The sequence below is a fragment of the Labeo rohita genome, chromosome 9 (genome assembly GCF_022985175.1).
Source record: "Labeo rohita strain BAU-BD-2019 chromosome 9, IGBB_LRoh.1.0, whole genome shotgun sequence".
Classification (NCBI taxonomy): domain Eukaryota; kingdom Metazoa; phylum Chordata; class Actinopteri; order Cypriniformes; family Cyprinidae; genus Labeo; species Labeo rohita.
Genome location: NC_066877.1, coordinates 31706018 through 31726303, shown reverse-complemented (window position 1 = coordinate 31726303; position 20286 = coordinate 31706018). Strand labels below are relative to the sequence as shown.

At 31.8% G+C, this 20286-nt stretch overlaps 1 protein-coding gene across 9 annotated transcripts in view; it reads left to right on the top strand.

The window, feature by feature from the left end:
• The window catches only part of tns1b (tensin 1b), a 312091-nt gene that overhangs the window by 245811 nt on the left and 45994 nt on the right, over positions 1–20286 (top strand). For all 9 annotated transcript variants that reach the window (XM_051119024.1, XM_051119023.1, XM_051119021.1 and 6 more), the window contains 3 exons: positions 1242–1371; positions 1507–1572; positions 1670–1786. In XM_051119024.1, the coding sequence (XP_050974981.1) occupies positions 1242–1371; positions 1507–1572; positions 1670–1786 (313 nt within the window). The remainder of the gene's footprint in view (positions 1–1241; positions 1372–1506; positions 1573–1669; positions 1787–20286) is intronic.

Below are 20286 nucleotides of genomic sequence, written 5' to 3'. Positions count from 1 at the left end.
TATTTCCGTAAATCTTTGGAAGTGATGGTACATTTGTACAAATGTTACTGCAAAAACAGTATTTATTTATTTGTTAGTATTTATTTATGGTGTTCCAATACTATTTATTTATTTGTTTGTAAAACAATGATAATAATAATAAATAATTTGATTATTATTGTTTTTATTATTTAATTGCTAATTAACTACGTATCTGTGTATATATGTATTTGATTTAGAACTATTATTGGTTAATTTTATTATTATTATTATAATATTAAAAATAAACATTTGTATGAAAGTTACTGCAAATACATTATTTATTTATTTGTTTATATTTATTTAAGATTACAATTATTGCAATTATTGCAAATTTTTTATTTGTTTGTTTGTTTGTATATTTATTTATGAATAATAATATTAATAATAATGATAATAATTCATTTAATTTATATCATTGTTTTTATTTAATCGTTTATTAACTATGTATGCATTCATATGTATTTGATTGCTTTATAACTATTATATGGTAATAATAGTAATAATAATAAACATTTGTACCAAAGGTACTGCAAATACATGATTTGTTTATTTGTTAGTATTTATTCATTGTTTATGAAATCCTCCATGATGGTGTTCCAATACTATTTATTTATTTGATCGATTTATAACCATATTTTTTAAAATAATAACAATAATAATTTGATTATTAGTGTTTTTACTATTTGTTTATTAAGTATTTATGTAAATATGTATTTGATTGATTTTTGACTATGATTTTATTTATTTTATAATAATAATTTTTTTGATTGATTTAAAACCATTTTTGTTAAGAATAATATTAATAATAATAAAAACAATTTATTTGATTTAATGTTGTTTATTTATTTGCTTAGCAACTATGTATGTATGTGTATATATACATATATATATATATATATATATATATATATCAATTTATCATGACTATTATTTGATAATAATAATAATAATTATTATTATTTATTGTATTTATTTATTCATTTATGTATGTCAAAATTATTTTTAGTGGTAATCAATGTTATTATTAATCAACCTTAATTTGTTTAACCTGTAACGTGTTACATTATGGTTGTTTGTAACTGTAATTTTTCAAGCATCTACTGGTATGCTGAAAAGCAGCATATTTTCAGTTAGTAGAAGTGTGTGATTTCTTTTACCGTTTCCAGTCTGTTTGTGTTTCACCTGTTGCTGTAATGTGACATGTAATTTCTCATCCACAGCTCAAGTGTTATCACAAGCGCTTCCGCAGCCCGTCCCGTGACGTCATCTTCAGAGTGCAGTTTCATACCTGTGCTGTCCATGACCTGGGCATCGTCTTCGGCAAAGATGAGCTCGATGAAACATTTAAAGGTATGCTGGATAATCAGGTGTTTGAATATGCTGTGCCATCTCGGTGCCATGTGTTCATTTGTTTGTTTGTTTTAATGAAATCAACAGCATTAATGACACTGGCTTGATCAGTCCATTTCTTTTTTTTTTCTTCAGATGACAGATTTCCTGAATACGGAAAAGTGGAATTTGTTTTTTCTTTCGGCCCAGAAAAAATCCAAGGTAAGAACCCTTTGCATTGTCATTCACGTTCAGGTATTACATAAATCAAAAATCTTGTAAATATAAAGGAAAACTGGGTGTGGATGTTCTGTCATAGGAATGGACCATCTTGAGAATGGGCCAAGTGTTTCTGTGGACTACAATACGCAAGATCCTCTGATTCGCTGGGATTCTTATGAGAACTTCAACCAGCGCTGTGAAGATTCAGCGGAAGGTGAGTGAAGCTGTAGTCTCATTATTAAATGGCTGGAAATTATTAGACTTTCCCAAAAGTAGAGCCAGAATGGTAGTAAAACAGGTCTATTTTCACTTCAGACAACAAAAATACTACAGTAGTTTTACGTTTCTGCTTGCAAATCCCCTAAACAATTAAGTTACTCTAAACACTATAAAAAATTACTAAATTTAAATGTTAAATTTTTTTAATAAATAATTATGCATTTGTTATTTATTTATTTATTTATTTATTTATTTTATTATTATTATTATTATTATATATTTTATTTATTTATTTTTGTTTATTCTAAATAAATAAATGATTATAAATAAATAATTTTTACTATTTAATTATTAGACTTTCCCAAAAGTGGAGCCAGAATGGTAGTAAAACTGGTCTATTTTCACTTTGGACAACAAAAATATTACAGTAGTTTTACAAATCCTCCAAACAATTTAGTTACTCTAAACACTATTAAAAAAAATGCAAATGAATTTAAAAAAAAAAAAAAATTAATTAATTATAATAAATATCTTATTTATTTTTTCTTTATTTATTATAAATAAACCATTATAAATAAATATTTTTAAATAAATAATTTGTACTATTTATGTATTTATTATAAATAGACTGCAAACAATTTTTTTATTTATTGATTTAATTATTGAATTCTTAATCTGTATACATCAACGCAGCTTCCTAGCTTTGATTATTCATTTCTAAACTAATGCTGGCCACTCAGAGTTCACATACTGTGGAGTCTATGTTTGGGTCATCCGTTGGTCCGACATCAAATCATCAGTATTCATTGGAGTTTTGTGACAGAGCTGTTTGTGTACACGTCTCTGATAATCTGTGTGTGCGACACAGACTGATTTAATCAGATGGGTTTGTAGTGCTGATTGCAGAGGTCGAATTGAGTTCACAAACACACACCGCAGTGTCACTAGACACTAGAATTGTCCTCACAACCTTGTGGTCTAAATTGCGAGCCTCCTTATTTTAAGTTGTGGTGTGCTTCTGTTCCTCAGACATGTGATTTGTTGTCTTTTTTGAGACATCCTCATTTGGTGGGTCAGCTCTCTGGAGAGCGAAAGTCAGAGCGAGGAATGCAAAGAGGAAATGTATGTAATTCTGTTGAGGTTTGGAAGTATATGCTTTAGTTTATAAGCCTCTATTATACCCCAAACCATTCAGTGGTAGTGTATCGCAGTTTACACAAAATATGAAGCTGCACAACTGTTTTCAACATTACTTATAATAAGAAATGTTTCTTGAGCAGCAAATCAGCATAGTAGAATGAGCCTGGGAGGATCCTGTGACACTGAAGACTGGAGTAATGATGCTGAAAATTCAGCTTTGCATCACAGGAATAAATTACATTTTAAATTGTAGTAATATTTTAGAATATTTCTGTTTTACTGTATTTCAAATTAATGCAACATAAGCTGCATCAGAAACATTAATTTTATTTTTTTTATAAATAAAAATAATAATAATAATAATAATGATAATAATGATAATAATAATAATAATAATAATAATAATAATAATAATAATAATAATAATAGTAATAATAATAAAAATAAATAAAATCTTAATGACCCCAGACTTGGAATATTAAATTCATATGCATTTTAATCAAAAATCTTGATGGTGATTTAAAAAAAAAAAAAAAAAAAAATCAGGGATTCAACTGTTTTTTTTTTTTTTTTTTTTTTTAAGTCAAGACTTTCAGTTAAATAGAAAACAGTTAAAAACAGTTTTAAATTACAGTTATATTACATGTTACATAATATTACTGTAATAAATGCAGCCTTGGTGAACATCAGAAACATTAAAAAGTGATTTTTTATTTTATTTATTTTTTATTTTAGTATAAATAACAATTATTATATTTACATGAAAAAAAAGATAAATATATAAATATAATTATTTAATATTTTATTATTATTATTATTATTATTATTATCTTTTTTTACGTTATAAATAAATAAATAAATAACCCTAATGACCCCAAATGTTAAGAACCAAAAATGTTGATTTAAAATAAATAAAAATAAAAAAATCTGGGGTTCAATTGAGTTTAAGTCAAGACTTTCACTTTCAGTTTCTGAGATTTTACAAAACATTAAGACATTAAAACAAATATTAATTTTTAAATTATATTATAATTTGCATTATTTGATCATGTATTATTATTTAGGAAATCACGTTCAGTACTGCAGTGATTGCATGTAGTATATATTTGTAGAGCAGGATAATCTGTTAACCAGCTCTAGTAAATCAGACCAAAAATGGTGATTTTAACCACATTTTGTCATTGTTTTGTGTGTGTGGTATGCGTCGGAAAGGACTGTGGGCGGTTTGGAGGTGGTCTGGAGGTTGGTACGTTCCCAATACTGAATAGAAAACATCCCACAGATCCCAGTTTCCCTGTGGGCATTTGACCACAGTTACTCCACACCGCCCTGCGTCCCAAGCGCCCTCAGCTTCCAGTGGCATTGCGTGAAATATTCCAGGCGTTGGCTGAGAATTGTGCAATTCACGCTGCGAGGAGACAGGCAGACCAATCCAGTCCGGTCACAATGTCCAAAACGGCAACAACTGTAAATTATTCTGTCTTAGAAAACACCCATGCAGTGTTTATGTTATCTATTCGACAAGAGATTGTTTTGATTACTGCAATCCAAAAAACACTTTTAAAACTGTCGAGACTGTATCGTCGTGTTATTTTTAATATCCCTGGGGTCGAATTTTAGGCGCTCCAGTCAGTTTAGCACACATTTAAATTCTACTCTGTTCTCTGTTGAAGCCATTTGAGATGACAGGCTATAAAGGCTATAAAGTCTGCCCTCTTGACCAATCCCTGCTTTAAATAGGGCAGGCAGAAATAGGAGGCTCTTGGCTGCCACCTTTAAGAAGGGTGTAAACTAATCCAAATCTACGGTCAAGAGGCGAGACCCCAAAGCTGCCCCCTGGCAATGTTTTATGCCCCTTTATGAAATGCCTACATATATATACCATTCAAAGTTTTTTGTTACATTTTTGAAGTCTTTTTTGCTCATAGAGGCTGCATTTATTTGCTTAAAAATATGGTAAAAGCAGTAATATTCTGAAATATTATTACAATTTAAAATAACAGTTTTCTATGTTAATGTATTTTGAAAAGTAATTTATTTCTGTGATGCAAAGCTGAATTTTCAGCATCATTACTCCAGTCTTCAGTGTCGCATGATTCTTCAGAAATCATTCTAATATGCTGATTTGCTGCTCAAGAAACATTGAGTGCCCACCCGTGCATGCCGAACAGTGTCTGTCTTCAGTCAGTAGGATTGCTGAATGGAAAGGGCACATTTGCAAATGAATTTAGATGCCTATCACGCAGTCAAACATCTCCATTGAGCGACTGTGGCCAGAGGACCGACTCCAGAGACATGATAAGCAGCCAGACATTATGCTTTTGTGCTGGAGTTCATGCGTCCTGTCTGAGGAGAGGACGCATGAACTTGCGTCACCATTAATATTCTTTCTTTATTGACTCACTACTTCATTAGGCAACTATCGGTGTTTCTATCGCTAAAGTCTGAAGTATTTTAATAACTGGAAAGTGGAAATCTTTCTTTTACTTCCTTACTACTTTATTTTCTTTCTTATTTCATTATTTCCATTCCTTCCTTGCTCACTCCCTTCTTTATTTACTTCCTTTCCTTCTTCTTTTCTTACTTGCATACATTCTTACTTCCTCACTCCCTGTTTTATTTCCTTCCTTCCTTCCTTTTCTTCCTTCCTTTCTTATTTTTACTTTGTTCCTTATTTCCTTCTTTCTATACTTCCTCACCTCCTTCCTTATTTACTTCCTTCCTTTCCTCCTCCTTTTCTTCATTCTTTCCTTCCTTACCTACTTACATACTTCCTCACTTCTTTCCTTCCTTTTCTCCTGCTTTTCTTGCTTCTTTTCTTCCTTCTTTCCTTCCTTCCTTCCTTCCTTCTGTACTTCCTCACTTCTTTCCTTATTTACTTTCTTACTTCCTTCTTTATTTCCTTCGTTTCCTCCTCCTTTTCTTTCTTCTTTCCTTCCTTACATACTTCCTCACGTCCTTCCTTATTTACTTTCTTCCTTCCGTCCTTCCTTCCTTCTTTTACTTCCTTACATACTTACTTTCTTCCTCACTTCCTTCCTTCCTTAGTTTTACTCCCTTCCTTATTTCCTTCCTTCCTTTCTTATTTTTATGTGCTTCCTTCCTTATTTCCTTTCTTTCTTCCTTCTTTCCTTACTTCCTTTCCTTATTTACTTCCTTTTCTTCCTTCTTACCTTCCTTCCTTCCTTGCCCACTCCCTTCCTTCCTTCTTTATTTACTTCCTTCCTTTTCTCCTCCTTTTCTTCCTTCTTTCCTTCCTTACTTGCATACTTTTCCCTTCCTTCCTTCTTTTCTTCATTCTTTCCTTACTAACATACTTCTTTCATTCCTTATTTCCTTCCTTCCTTTCCTCCTCCTTTTCTTCCTTCTTTCCTTCCTTACATACTTTTCACTTCCTTCCTTCTTCTCTTCATTCTTTCCTAACTTACTTACATCCTTCCTTCCTTCCTTCCTTATTTCCTTCCTTCATTTCCTCTACCTTTTCTTCCTTCCTTTCCTCTACCTTTTCTTTCTTCTTTCCTTACATACTTACTTGCCTCCTCACTTCCTTCCCTCCTTCCTTCTTTTCTTCATTTTTTCCTTACTAACATACTTCTTCACTTCCTTCCTTTTCTCCTCCTTCCTTCTTTCCTTCCTTCCTTACTTACATGCTTTCTCACTTCCTTCTTTCTTTTCTTCATTCTTTCCTTACTTACATACTTCCTCGCTTCCTTTCCTCCTTTTTTCTTCTTTCCTTGCTTACATTCTTCGTCACTTCCTTCCTTTCCTCCTTATTTTCTTCCTTCTTTCCTTCCTTCCTTACTTACATACTTTCTCACTTCCTTCCTTCTTCATTCTTTCCTTACTTGCATACTTCCTCGCTTCCATCGTTCCTTATTTCCTTCCTTCCTTTCCTCTACCTTTTCTTCCTTCGTTTCCTCTACCTTTTCTTTCTTCTTTCCTTACGTACTTCCTTACCTCCTCACTTCCTTCCCTCCTTCCTTCTTTTCTTCATTTTTTCCTTACTAACATACTTCCTTCCTTCCTTCCTTTTCTCCTCCTTCCTTCTTTTCTTCCTTCCTTACTTACATGCTTTCTCACTTCCTTCTTTCTTTTCTTCATTCTTTCCTTACTTACATACTTCCTCGCTTCCTTTCCTCCTTCTTTCTCCTTTCCTTGCTTACATTCTTCGTCACTTCCTTCCTTTCCTCATTTTCTTCCTTCTTTCCTTCCTTCCTTACTTCCTTACTTACATACTTTCTCGCTTCCATCCTTCCTTATTTCCCTCCTTCCTTTCCTCTACCTTTTCTTCCGTCTTCCCTTACTTACATACTTCCTTACCTCCTCACTTCCTTCCTTATTTCCTTCCTTCCTTTCATCCTTCCTTCCTTCATTCTTTCCTTACTAACATACTTTCTCACTTCCTTCCTTTGTTCCTTCCTTTTTATCACTTATAAATCAGAAAATGTTATAAACAGCCAGAAAAAAAAATCACCATGTATTTAGGAATATAATGTTAATAAATACATATAGTATTAATTTACAAATAAATAACCCAGGCAAATGATAAAATAAAATAAAATAAAAACTTAAATGTGTGTATTGTATAAATCTTAAAATCGACCAGTGCATGAAAACTGTACTGTTTTGTTTGAGCTCCAAAAGTTACACTTGTGTGACTTGTGCACTGTAGTCTAAGTTTTCTAAAGTCATATCTTTACAAAGCTAGAACTAGGTTTGTTTGAGGGACAGACTGAAATTTAAGTCATTAATCACATGAGACGCTTTAGAAACGATGGTTTGGATTGCTGATGTCAAACCCTGCATGCTGCGTCTTGAAGTGTCCTGCCTCAATGCACACAAGTGCATACGAGACATTTCTTTTCTCAAACAAAGCTAGTACATGACTTGTTGTGTATGGATTTGTTTTGGAGTGCTTTTTGGAAGTTGATAGATTTTCTGTCTTTGTGTTTGAAGGCAAGTCATGTAGACGAAAGAATCTAATTTTTTGGCTGGATGATATTAATGCATCTCATATACTTTGAAGAATCAAAGCCATGCAGTGTTTGTTCCCTACAGTACTAGAGAAGTAAACCACTATCTTAAAACTCACTCAATCTGGACCGAGCACCATAATTAGAGTAGCCCACAATTGAGAGGGCAGCATTTTAAGATAATAATGCTTTATCACTTCTTGGATGTTAATAGCTCAGTAATTGATGTCTTATCTGCTTCGTGCCTTGACCACAGATAGCACTTTCCTGTTGAACAGGAGCTGCTGGCAAGGTTAGAGCAAAACAAGGCCAATCTTTGCTGGTCCACTGATATTTGTACACCTCAGAAACCACAGACACCACACTTCCCCGCCTCAATGCTGGTCTGGAAGCCATTGAAATAGCTTTGCATGTCTTGCTTTCAAAGCCAGGTTTGCTGTCATGAGCATTCAGAATAGTATGCATTGTTTGGTTTAATATTTTCTGCAAGTCCAAACTAATTTAATTTTGATAATGTTTCTGAGTAAAATGGAAAGCTTGAATGAGATTGTGAAAAGCAAGCAATAATATTTTTGTCTTTTCACGTGGCATTATTATTATGCGCGTTGAACAAATGAAGACAAAAAGGTGATTAAAAAGCCATTAAATGGTATTAATAAAATAGAATATGAAATTATTATGCAAAATGCAGAATGTATATATACATTTGAAACTAAAATCGTGATGTTAACAAAAAGAAAATAAATCTTCTATGCTGATCAAAAATGCAGTCAAAGCAGTAATACTGTGAAATATTATTACAATATAAAAAAAAGTTTCATATCGGAATATATATTTATTTTATTTTATTATTATTTTAAAATTTAATTTAATTTATTTTATTATTTATTAAAAATACAGTGAAAAAGAAATATTATTACAATTTAAAGTAGCTGTTTTATATTGGAATATATATTTATTTTATTTTTATTGTTTAAAAATATTTTATATCATTTTATTTTATAAAAAATACAGTAAAACATTAACATTGTGAAATATTATTACAATTTTAAATACGTTTTATATATTGGAATTTATATTTATTTTATTTATTTGATCATAATTACAGTAAAGCAGTAATACTGTGAAATATTACAATTTAAAATAAGTGTTTTATATTGGAATTTTTATATATATATATATATATATATATATATATTATTTAAAAATATATTTTATTTATTTGATCATAAATACAGTAAAACAGTAATACTGTGAAATATTACAGTTTAAAATAAGTGAATTATATTGGAATATATATTTACTTAATTTTATTTTATTATCATTTAAAAAATATTTTATTTTATTTTATTTATTTGATTAAAAAATACAGTCAAAACAATAATATTGTGAAATATTATTACAATTTTAAATAAGTGTTTTATTTTATTTTATTTTATTTTATTTTATTTTACGAGTGATGTTAAAGCTGAATTGTTAGGATTTTTTTCTGGATTCTTTGAGTCTTTGTCAGTGAAAATGTTTTGTAACATTACACATGTCTTTACAGTCACTTTTGATCAATTTAATGCATCTTTTCCCAACAAAAGTATTTTGTTTATTATGATTTGTATGTAAAATTCACGTACATTTTAACCTAAACTCTTGATGTTGATTACAAAAGCCCAATGAGTCCATAAACACATTAGAATTGACATAAAATTGTAACATTGTGTAACCTTCCAAACACATTTCCAACATTAGACAAGTGAAAGGTGCAGAAAGGCCTTGCGACTCTGAAAACAATCCCGCTGTCCATCGCTGTCTTTGCGGGTGGTTCTGACTCTTGGGGTTCAGCTTGAAAGACTGAAGAGGAGTCAGGAGACAGAGCTGAGGCCTTGTTTACACGGCCTCCCCATATTTGGCCAGGGCCCTGCCCACAGCATTTTTGGGATGGTTGGGTAAGAAAAGTGTGACGACGGGGAGATGGGATTGGAGAGGCGCTGACAGAGATGGTGTGTGAAAAAGAGCCAACTCCTTCAGCCTGGATACCAAAACCCCTGTTTGTTATCAGTCGCTAGAGGGAGAGTGACAGAGCGAAGAGTCTCTGTTCACTGCACACGCACGGATCAAACTGGATTGTGCTACTGTCTTTATTGGAGCATAAAAGACCAGAAGAGTTGGAAGAAGTGTTTGGGGAGGAATGTTGAAGCTGGAGAGTAGGTCTGATCTGCTTTGAGGTAAAGTTGTGTGAATGATTTGTCCTCTGACATCTTCGTGTCAGTGACTTGTTGTGTCAATCACAGATGGCTGTATACTTTGGTTTGCTTATGGGTGACTCTCCAGGGAATATCTCTGTGAAGAAACTTTTATTGTAATTCATGTATTTTTTCAATAATGTTGAAGGCTGAAATTTGTCAGAAATTCTTTTCCCTATATTGATTTGTCTTTCAAACAGTGTGTGAATGTTTGAAAATCAGACGTGTCACTTACATTGTGACAAATTATTTCGTATCATCATCATTTTGCTTTATTTGAAAATATTTGATACATTTCTTTAATTTTATTTTTTATTTCATTTTTTTTTATTATATTTATTTGGTTCTTATCTTATTTGATTTGAATTACATTTACAATCTGTTGTATTTCAATTTTTATTTTTATAAAAAACAAACAACAAAAAAAAAAAGGAATGATTTTATAAAGTAAGCAATAAAAGGAAAGGAGAAATTTTTGGTGTGGTCATCATTTTGCTTTGTTATTTAAGAATATTATTATAATTGTTATTTCTTTTATTTTAATTTTTTATTTCTGTTTCATTTTTTCTGATTTTTTTTTTTCTTATTTTGTTTTTTTTATATTTTTTTTTTTGGTTATTTTATTCTATTTATTATATTTAAAAAATACAACAAAAAATATAACAATGAAAATTTGTATTTCATTGTTATGTTTTTCATAAAAAAAAAATTAAATAAAAAAATATATATAATTTATTTAAATTTTATTTTATTTTTTATTTCATTTTATTTTTTTAGGAAATCTTTTGAAAGGTGAAATTTGCCATCATCATTTTGCTTTGTAACTTGAGAATATTTGATACATTTCTTGTTTTTTTTTTTTTTTTTTTTTTTTTTTTTATCTTATATTTTATTTATTTATTTGGTTGTTATCTTATTTTATTTGAATTATTATATTTAAAATATACATTATATTTCATTTTTATTGTTTTCATAAAATAAAAAATTATTTGGTAAAAAAAAAAAAAATATAATAATAATAAAAAGCTGAAATAAAGTATATCATTATAAAAGTAATATTTTTTATTATGACTTTTTAATTTATGTTTTATTTTTAGGAAATATTTTAAAATGTGAAAATTGTCGGATATTGTTTTTCTATATTGATTTGTTTCCCGATCAGTGTAAATGTTTAAAAATCATAAATGTCACTTTTTACATAATGACATTATTTGATCGTCATTTTGCTTTTGTTATTTGAGAATATTTGCTATTTATATATTTGTTTATTTATTTGGCTGTTCTTTTATTTTGTTTTTATTTTAATTATTATGTTCAAAATATATGCTAAAAAAAGTGCAATTTTTATAATGACTTTTTAATTAAGTTTTTATTTTTAGGAAAACATTTTCACATTTAAGTTGATCAGGTCCACAGTAAATAAGACACATGCTTTGATACAGATGAAACATAGTTGCAGAAGTTGTATTTTTCAAGATTTAAAGTCAAAATATTTCAGACAGAAGTACAGCTAATTGATGAATCATGTGGCAAAAGTACGATTACACCCCCATTATTTTTGTTGAAGCATAATCTGAAGTTTTCCAAGGCTGCTTAACTTCCAACAATTTAAATGAGTTTTCAAGACTCGGAGTGCTAATATACTTACTTTGAATTAATGGGAACGTAACAGGTTTTGATTGTGCCTTTAGAAAAATTGCAGTGTTTCGAATAAATCTCGCTGGCTGCATTTAATTTCGCCAACTCAGACTCGCATTAAATACTTTTTCTTTTTTATTTTCTAAGGTTTTGCAGGCACAGCTGATTTGCTTATTAAGTGCGTCTAAGTGCGGTTAGCACATATTTAAGCTAAGCTCTTAAACAGAGCCTCGACTACGGTTTCATCACAGTTGTTGCAGGATTGGTGTTTGAATTGCGTTTTGGAGTTCAGCTGTGCAAAGCTGAGCTTTATTATGGTCTATTTGTGCGGCTGGCAGTCGAACTGTTACGTAATAAACGTGTCTACACATCAAGCTGGCTTCAATTAAACCTTCTCGCGATGGGCGGCTGGGCCTCTCCATCTCAATGTTGTTTAAGTTTGTGGCTAGAAACCAGTAGCTTTGCCAACAAAATTAGACCGTTAACCCTTTCCGCAGGCTGTAGTTTAGTTCTCAGCAGTGGCGTTCACAGACGCTAGGCTTTTACTGTCACCATCTGTTAACACATGACACCAGAGGTGCACTTTTCGTGTTTCCCCTCTGACGGATTTAACTACCTGAGGCTGTTTGTTCACATGTGTGGTCTTCCGGATGTTTTTGTCATGTTGTTTTGACGCAGTGGCAAAAGCTAAGGCTCGTGCACAGATCAGTTGGAATTGGGGATGGTATGGAAATGTCCACTGCAGATGATTTCTGATCTCATTTGGAGTTTGGTACTGACTCTGGATGGGATTCTGCTGTGGAGTAATACTTTTTTTGGCCTTATTGATGGGATTGGTAGAGTGAAGACAGGAAATGTTTAAAAGAGGCCGGTAGGAACAGGAAATGCCAAACTTAAACACCTGTCACCTGCAGGAATGTACTTTACCTCTGGTAAGTAATGACACTGAATGGGTCTCGCTAAAACATGTCCAGGTCACATTTTACCCAAAAATTTACATTGAATGACTGGATAGATAGATAGATAGATAGACAGATAGACAGATAGATAGATAGATAGATAGATGAAAAAACTCAGGTTTTTATTTTTGTATTTTTATTTATTTATTTTTATTTAAGTTCTATTGCAGTAGTGTAATTAGTGTAATGTTTTACAGTAATGAATTTTTTTGTACTTCCTACATTCAATTTCACTACTGTAGAAAAGCATATTTTTCAAAATACTTATTACTGGAATATTGTAATGTTTTACTTTTGCAATTTATTTTTTATTTATTTATTTTTAAATTTATACTTTCCAAAATATTTTTTAGTAGTGATTTACATTAAATTTTATTACATTTTATAATATAATGTTTTTGAATCAGAATAAATTTATGGACGTTATGTGCGCAAACACTATATCATTTTAAATATAAATCTATTATATATTATTTAAAAATATATTTTTTTATTAAATTCTTATTACTGGTATATTGTAATGTTTTACTTTTGGAATTTTCTTTTATTATTTTGTAAATACTTCCTAAAATTCTTAGTAGTGATTTACATTAATTTTTATTACTGTAATATAATGTTTTTTAATCAGAATAAATTATAGACATTATGTGCAAACACTATAGATTTTTTTATATAAATCTATTATGTATTGTGTAAAAATCTATTTTTCATTAAATTCTTATTACTGGGTTATTGTAATGTTTTACTTTTGCATTTTTTATGTTTTATTATTTTCTTATACTTTCCAAATTTTCAGTAGTGATTTACATGAAATTGTATTACTGTAATACAATGTTTTTGAATCAAAATAAATTATAGACATTATGTGCAAACGCTATATAATTTTAAATATAAATCTATTATATATTATTTGAAAATATATTTTTTATTATATTCTTATTACTGAAATATTGTAATGTTTTACTTTTGCATTATTTAAAAGGTTTATTTTTTTATACTTTCAGTATAATTTTCAGGAGTGATTTACATTCAATTTTACCACTGTAATATGATGTTTTTGAATGCATCCTGGATATTTTACTTTTAAAAGGCATACATTAAAAGTACTGTGCAGTAACAGGAATTTTTGTCTTGCATTATGATACTGGAAAATGCTGCTTGCATGTCCTGAAAATATTTTACAATTCAGAAAAAAAAAGGTTTATATTTGTCAGATATGATTTACTCAGACACAAAAGAAGCACATCTGTGCTGCATCCTATTTACATCCAAACCATGATGTACATCTGACGCCACAGATCTAGTGTCATGAGACATGTGTGTTTTTATCTCAGATCACTGCTTTATGCATACAGTGTGTGGTCTTATCATGTAAACAGGCTTTAGATTCGTCCTTTCTGTGTCTCAGGGATTAGACTGCTTTGACTCCAGAATCATTGCGTAATACAGCAAATGTCAGACCTTATGAAAGGCCTGTGTGCACATCACGCCGAGAATGTTCCTGAATCGCTCCTCCAGTTTTACGAACACAGAGACTTAGTTGTTCAGCGTGTGTCTGCTGTGGGCTGTTTTGTCAGGCTGTGTCCAGGGACTTCAGGAGGATTCACATTTAGCCAATCGTAACATTTCACCTTTGACCTTTGCCTTTACACCCACGACACACCCGCAGCTGCTGTCCAGACCCCTCTCGCCTGTCGTCCACTCGCAGGATCTGTGTTTGTCTTTAGGTTTAACTACCGTGCACAGGAGAAACGCTCTCTCGTGAAGAGATGAGGCCGAATAACAGTCCACCTCCTCTCTCTTCCACTTTACAAGACAAGATTGTCCCGTTTCTCCTGCATTCCAGAGGCCTACGCACATAGCTCAGCACGGGTCAGATATTCCCCTCTAAATAGTTCGCTCTGACCTGTGACAGATGGTGGTTGTGATGATATTTATGAGACAGAGAGTCCAGTTATCTGCGCCCGTCTCCCATTAACGCTGATTGAGAAAGCCTTTGGGGTTTCCTCACGCCGTCACTGGTTTGTTAGATACCTGCTCAGGGGTCTGTATGTAAACTTCAAATAGGATCATGTTTCCACAAGGACATAAAGGACAAAATTACGATATAAGCTGCCTATATAATTCTGGGTAAAATGGCGTTTAGATATCCTTCTCTTTGCCAGGAATTGGTTACAAGATAAATTACATCTGATAATGTAAAAATCAGTTCAACTTGTGTGGACATTTTTCATTTTTACAAAAAAAAAATCACTATTTCAGTCTTTCTACTTCAGAATTTCACGTCTAATTTCATGTGTTACTTATGGAAGTGTGTTTCTGCCACAAGATTAAAAAAAATACAAAAGATAATTGCGAGTTTATATCTAACAATTTCAATTGAGTTATTTCACAGTTCTGACCTTTTTTTTTTTTTTTTAATAATACACAATTGTGAGTTAATAATCAGAATTGTGAGATATAAACAGACATTTCAGACTTATTTTCTCACAAATGTGAGTTTGTTATGATTATTGATTGATAACTTGCAACTGTTATAGTCAGAAATGCAAGATGTAAACTTGCAATTCTGAGAAAAAAGTAACAATTGTGAGATATAAACTTGCAATTTTGAGACAAAAATTGCAGTAGTCAGATATAAGCTTGCAGTTTCAAGGAAAAAGTAACAATTGTGAAATGTAAATAATTTTGAGGAAAAAAAGTCACAATTGCAAGAGATAAAGTTGCAATTTCATTCAGTGGTGGAAATAGGCTTCCATAACATCTTGCAGTTTTGCATTTTTTTTTTTGCTACCAAAAAAAAAAAAAAAAAAAAAAACAATTGAGAAAAAAAGTCAGAATTGTGAGATATAAACTCAGAATTGTGAGGGAAAACGTAAGATGTCTGAGATTTAAAAACATGCAATTACTTTTTTTTAATAACATGGTGAAAGTAAGCTTCCATAGTTAATTAGCTTTTCACTGCATATTTCTGCATATTATGTAATTTTATTACAGCTAGTGTTAAATGGTCGTTTTATTCGTTCTTAAAGCCAGCATGAAATGAAAAATCACTGGCTCTATTTTCTAACTGTATGTTATTGATATTATTGTGAATGATTCAACATGCACATTTCATTTAACCACAAATTTTATTGTTGTAAATGCAAAAATAACTCAAATGAATGTGCATTGCTTTGTATTGTGGGCTATCAGAGGCTTCATTTGAAGACAATTCTGTGTTCACAATGGAAGTATCTAGTCTTGTCCACTTTTTTGTGTTTTGTTACTTGTGTTTCTGGTACTTAGATTTTGAGATGAAATATGACCTAAGCATTTTCTTGACAGGTTTTTGCAAGATTTACCTCAATACTTTGAATGACTAGCAACAAGTCTGGGCATTAAATGTTTCATCATGAGATGCCTTGTGTTCTGGTTTATTCTGTTTTAAATGCAGTTGTAGTTTTCCGTGGCAGTGTTACTACAGTAATTATCCCTAAACCCTTAATGAATTGTGCCATCAATTGCTCTAGTAATGGATCATTTCTCTAGCCACAGGTTTTATGAGTTAACTAAAGATTAAATGTATAGCCAATTCTACATGTGATATGCTTATAGAAACAGGGCTACATATGAGCGGAACCACAACTTTTGATTTTTGAAGTGCCTCATTTAGTTTTGATTTAGTAATTCATTGTTTTGGTTCTCTAGAGCTCTCTGAGGACCAATGATGAAGTGTGTGATGAGGAGCTGGTGTGTGCGGTCTGTGTGCGTAAGTGTGTGGAGCGAATAGCCCGGGCCAGTTCCCAACCGCAGTCAGCCGCTGCATGCCTATCAAAGAGCCGCCCTCATTTCGCCCGCTCTGTTCCCAGTGCTTTGAGAGAGGCGTGATTGCTTTTCCTTAAAAGCAGCGTAAGCGCCAATGAAATGTTACCCACGAGTGGCCTCGCACTGGAGTCACGTGGAAAGCTGCGTGCATGAAGCTTAATGTCCGGCTTAAAATGTGCATGCATATTTAACAGTCGGTCAAAGACAAATAATTGCAAAGTGTTTACGAGCAACTTGGTCTGGCCTGTAGATGTTGTTCCAATGCGCCATTTGGTGGATATTCTGTGAAGCACAACACATTTATTTAAATTCCAAAAAAACATGCTGACAGAATTCAGCAGCATTTCGCAGGGCGAACTGCGGCATGCTGTGGTGAAAAAAACACACATTCATGAGGGCCACATCAGTTACACAGAAAAATATAAGTAGTGTCTTTCTCCAAATTCAAACAATAAATACCATTTTGTGGCTTTTTAATGTCGTGACAGATCGCTGTAGCGCATCAGTTCAAGTGGCACGGGAATTGATCATCTCTTCCTCTTTACTAGTTATTGCATGAAATAAACATGAATGAACATCAGAAGGTATCTTGTTTCAACCGCTGAAAGTCGTCAATACACACCAATTCTTTTAAGTTCTTGTCCACCAATTTTAAAGGATTAGTTCACTTCCAGAATAAAAAAAAAATCCTGATAATTTACTCACCCCCATGTCATCCTAAATGTTCATGTCTTTCTTTCTTCAGGTGAAAAGAAATTAAGGTTTTTGAGGAAAACATTCCAGGATTTTTCTCCATATAGTGGACTTTAATGGAAGCCAAAAGGTTGAAGGTTCAAACTGGAGTTTCAAAGCACTTTCAAAGGTCTCTACATGATCCCAGCTGAGAAATAAGGGTCTTGTTTAGCAAAATGACTGGTCGTTTTCTAAAAAAAAAAAAAAAAAAATTACATTTATGTACTTTTTAACCACAAATGCTTGTCTTGCACTAGCTCAAATTTGTGCATTACGTAATTACGTTGGAAAGGTCCAAATTGCAGTTTCAGTGCAGCTCCAAAGGGCTTTACATGATCCCAGCCAACAAATAAAGGTCTTATTTAGCTTTTCTAAAAAAAAATAAAAAATGTATATACTTTTTAACCACAAATGCTGATCTTGCACTAGCTCTGCAATGCACGTCCGTGACTTCACACATTATGTAACCATGTTGGAAAGGTCACATGGTTAGTTTGGTTAGTTTGGTTAGTTCTTTGACTGTGTACTTCAGTTCAAAAAGGTAGTGTAGGGCGAAAAACTCGAACTTCAAAATTGTCCGACATTGCTGTTTTACCTTTTTTTGTAAAGACCTTTCGACTTTCTTTGCACATTTGCTTTGTGAACACTGGGTCAGTACTTCTGCCTACGTCACATGTTTCCAATGTAATTACATAATACGCAAATTTGAGCTAGTGCAAGATGAGCGTTTGTGGTTAAAAAATATATAAATGTAATTTTTTTTTGTTTTTTTTAGAAAATGACCAGTCATTTGGCTAAACAAGACCCTTCATGTAGCTTTTTGGTGTTTAGATTACAAAAAACTAAAATGATTTAAATCAGATATGCCCAAAATCAGTTTCTCAGTGGCCGTCTGAACATAGACATGACCTTGTATAGTTTTCAGGTAGCTGCTTGTGGGAATTTAGTTGGTGAAGTTCTGTGATATTTTTTTTTTTTTTTCCCTGTTCTCTGTGCTTTAATCACACAACGCTTTCTCAACTCTTTCATCTCTGCCTTCATATAAGAGGCCCATCAAAAGCATCTTTAATGCATATTTAATGTCCTGCACTTACCTTATACAGCCTCCATTATCAGAGGGCTGTTGTGATGAAGTCAAACACAGCACTTTGTCTTGTTCTCAAATGCTTACACAAAGTTTTCTCAGCAGCTCTTGACCAGAGTTAAAGTGACCGCACATTTCATTAAAACTTAAATCTCATCTTATTGCTTTAATGAGATGGTACGTAATGCTTTGGTAGCATTTTCTATACATTTTCTATACAATGTATTAAAAAAGCAGCTATTACTCCAGTCTTTAGTGTCACATGATCCTTAAGAAATCATTCTTATATGCTGATTTGCTGCTTTAGAAACATTTCTTATCGTCAATGTTGACATTTTTTGTGGAAACCATGTATTTATTTATTTCTGGATGAATATAACATTTTTATATACTAATATATATATATATATATATATATATATGCTGAAACTGATAATAAATTAGCATATTAGAATGATTTCTGCAGGATCATGTGACACTGAAGACGAAGGAGGAGGAGTAAAGATGGAGTAAAGATGCTGAAAATTCAGCTTTGCATCACAGAAATAAATTATATTTTAAAGTATATTAAAATAGAAAACTGTTATTTTAAATTGTAATAATATTTCACAATATTACTGTTTTTATTGTATTTTTAATCAAATAAATGCAGCCTTGATACGCGTAACACTTTTTTTAGTGAGGAAGCACCTCTAAAACTTAATTTGGTTCCAGTATTTTTTTTTTTTTTTTTTTTTCATAAGCAATCTAAGGCCTGTTGCTCGGTAGGAAGGTTCTTCAGGTTTAATGTCTTATCTTTCACGTGTTAAAGCAATCACAGATGAGCTCTAAGGGTTTACGGCACTTAAATTGTTCAAGCATTGCTATCGTTTGGGAAAAACTGCATGTAAATGCAGATGAGATCAGATGAATTAGACAGCTGTGATCTAAACCACATTGCTTCGCAAGTGTATGATTCAGTTGTGGGAGTGCTTGGCAGCAGGTGTTAAAGCTATGATCGCATTGTGTGTTTTGATTCATAGCAGCGGGTGTTTGTCATTACATGGATATCAGTCGTGTCACATTGTCAGGATTTCTGTTTGCTGACTGCTGGTCTGTTTCTGACCGACTTACACAAACGTATACATTCATTTCCTGCAGACGCACCATGTGGAGTTTGTACAGTCCTTCCGTTAACTTTTTTCTCTTTCCTCTTGGTTTAATCTCACTCCATGTCCTTGAAAGCTCAGCCTATCATTCAGAGCAGCAGTCTATGAAGTCCTAGAACTATTGATCTCTTTTTAAGATTAAGCACATATGTTTAGATAAAAGACATGGGGAAATCGTTAATGTAGACGATTAATGAACAGCTTGAACAAAGAAAAAAAACCTTCCCCATGCTTGTGATTTAACATGTTCATCACGCATTTTTCAAATGACCTCTTGGCATTTCTAAACTTTACCTGCCCTTTAATTACTCCAAGTAAACAGTCCAAGTTTTGCTACGTGGATCATCCATCACAGGTGATTATCCGCTTTTTCCGCCCACTATGACAAATGAACCATGATGTAATGCTTGCATAACCGTCTATTATTTTATTTTATTTTTTATTTTATTTTATTTTATTGCAAACAATAGGCCACTCAAGTCTTCTTATCTTTACTTTTTTACTGAGATGGTATTGACAATTTTTTATTTTATTTTATTGTATTATGTATTATTTATTTATTTTAAGCGATAAGCCACAAGTCTTTTCATCTCTACTTTTTACTGAGACTGCATTGACAATTTATTTTATTTTATTTTACTTTTTTTTTTTCAAGCAACAAGCCACTCAAGACTTTTTTTTTCTTTACTGAGACTGCAATTTTTTCTATTTTATTGCATTTTATTTTAAGCAATGGGCCACTAAAGTTGTTTTATCTATACTTTTTACTGAGACTGC